At 38.4% G+C, this 2,384-nt stretch overlaps 1 protein-coding gene across 1 annotated transcript in view; it reads left to right on the top strand.

Moving 5' to 3' along the window:
• The window catches only part of GTF2A1 (general transcription factor IIA subunit 1), an 87,208-nt gene that overhangs the window by 46,900 nt on the left and 37,924 nt on the right, over positions 1-2,384 (top strand). Inside the window, exon 3 of the mRNA XM_007951967.2 lies at positions 1,577-1,781. Coding sequence (XP_007950158.1) covers positions 1,577-1,781 — 205 coding nt within the window. The remainder of the gene's footprint in view (positions 1-1,576; positions 1,782-2,384) is intronic.

Genomic DNA, 2,384 nt, shown 5'->3' with positions numbered 1-2,384 from the left:
AGGGGTCCAAGATTATCTTCTGTGTCTATGTTAATTGGTTTCCCTTTTCTTTGTTGAAGAACGTCTGTGCAGTCCTTGTGCCTAGTTCGCCATCTTGCCGGAACTCCCTTCATTTGTATTTTCACGGGATGCTTTTGTGACTTTATTGGACAATTTTCTTATAGGCCTGAGGCTCTAGATCCACAACTAAACCTTGTAGAGAGGAAATGCTTTAGTGAGAAGGATGAAATATTGGCAAATACTTTCTTAACCTTTTTCCTTGTGTCTGCTCCTGATTTTTTCCCATCATCGAAGTATCTTAGGGTAATGTGAAAAAATGGGGAAGGGGGTAGTTAAGCAATAAAAGGGGATTGCCAATCCTTGGTATAATGGTAGAAGGAGGAAAACTCCAGGAAATTGGGAAGGCTGGGGAAGCCTCTTAGAGAGACATTGCTGTTTCATATTTCTGCATAGGATTGAGATATGAAAATGTGAAAAGCTAGGCTTAAAACTAGAGGACTGCTTCTATAATATTCCTCACTGTTCTATTCAAGAAAAGGTGGATTTCTGTTGTGTATGTCTGGTGGTATAGTGCCTAAGGCATTTGACTGCTAATCAGAAGGCTGGCAGTTAAAACACACCAGCCACTCCTTGGAAGGGCGATTGGGAAGTCTGTTTCCTTAGGGATCCCACCTTGGAATCCCAAAGAGGGGTTGCTAGGAGTCAGAATTGACTGGACAGCAGTGAGTTTTTTGTTTTTTGATTTTTTTTGGTGACGTAGTGCCTAAGGCATTGACTGCTTACTAGAAGATTGGCAGTTCAAACCCACCAGCCGCTCCATGGAAGGAAGACTGGGCAATCTGTATTTATAAAGATTTACCAACTTGGAATCCCAAAGGGGGTCGCTATGAGCAGGAATCAACTTGATGGCAGTGAGTTTGGGTTTTTTGGTTTAGTGGCACAGTGGTTAAGCACATAACTGCTAACTGAAAGGATAGTGGTTTGAACCCCATCAGCCACTGCATAGGAGAAAGATGTGGCAGTCTGCTTTTCCATAAAGATTTATAGCTTAGGAAACCTTGTGAGGCAGTTCTACTCTGTTTTATAGGGTTGCTATCAAGTTAGAATTGACATGCTGGCAGTTGGTTTGATTTATATATTAAAGGCAATAAAATTTGTATTAAGGAAAGATTTCCATAAAAGTAGTCTATTAAGTTGATGTTAAAAGAATAATCTTTGATTATTTTAAAAAAACCCTATATTTAGCAAAAACTCTGCTGAATAATGCCTTATGATTAACGAGTTACTGTAGAAAATTTGATATGAAAACAAGCAAATTAACATTTTCTTCAGCATTCTAAAGTAGCAAAATATAAAGTTTGATACTTTAAAAATTCATTTTTGTTATGGTTTACAGTTGGATAAGAATTAGAAGAGATTGATTTTTTTTTTTTTTTCTGCCTGGACTAGTTTTGAAAAACGGAAGAATTTTATAAACATAAAGAAGAATAATAAGGAAATATGTTTTGTCCTGTGTCATATGTCTGGAGTCATCTTCTCCAACTCACTTGGAAATATTTAATGTCCTTTTCCTTAGTTGTGGGAGAACAAGCTAATGCAGTCCAGGGCAGTAGATGGATTTCATTCTGAAGAGCAGCAGCTTTTACTGCAAGTCCAACAGCAGCATCAACCCCAGCAGCAGCAGCACCACCACCACCACCACCACCAACAAGCTCCACCACAGCAGACAGTGCCACAGCAAACACAGACCCAGCAGGTCCTTATTCCTGCATCGCAACAGGGTGAGACTGGGTTTGTTTTCCTACTTACAACTTGGAAGTGAAAGATGTTCTTTTAAAAGAAGAAAAATATTCTGGATTTCTTGGATCTTGTTTTTAAGAGATGCTTTTTAAACATTAAAAAAAAAAAAAAAACCTACTGAGTTTTTCCTCTTTTGATTGGCAGAAATATATATGTGTGTGTTTGTGTGTGTTTAGATAGATCTGTAAAATATGGATCATATTGATGAATTGTTAGCTTTTTGTATAGTAATGTTAAAGAAGTAATTCATGAACTGAAAGCCTAAGATGATAGTCCGATAAATAGTATCAGTCCTTTCTTTTGAGAGGGCTGTATATATAACGAGTGCTAATGATACAATGCCTAAGGCTATTTGACTGCTAACAAGAAGGTTGGTGGTTCAAACCCACTAGTCACTGCAGAAGGAAGATGGGCCAATCTATTTCTGTAAAGATGTACTCCCTTGGAAACCCATAGGGGCTCACTATGAGTTGGAACTGACTTGATGGCAGTGAGTTTGGTTTTCTGGTTTTATATCTGTAATGTTGTTGTTATTATGTGCCGTCGAGTCAAACCTGACTCATAGCGACCCCTCCTTGGGTTTC

This window comes from Orycteropus afer, unplaced genomic scaffold (assembly GCF_000298275.1).
Source record: "Orycteropus afer afer isolate SDZICR_OR568_19922 unplaced genomic scaffold, OryAfe1.0 scaffold00322, whole genome shotgun sequence".
Classification (NCBI taxonomy): Eukaryota; Metazoa; Chordata; class Mammalia; order Tubulidentata; family Orycteropodidae; genus Orycteropus; species Orycteropus afer.
The sequence above is the reverse complement of the archived record's forward strand: the minus strand, read 5'-3'. Positions and strand labels throughout refer to the sequence as shown.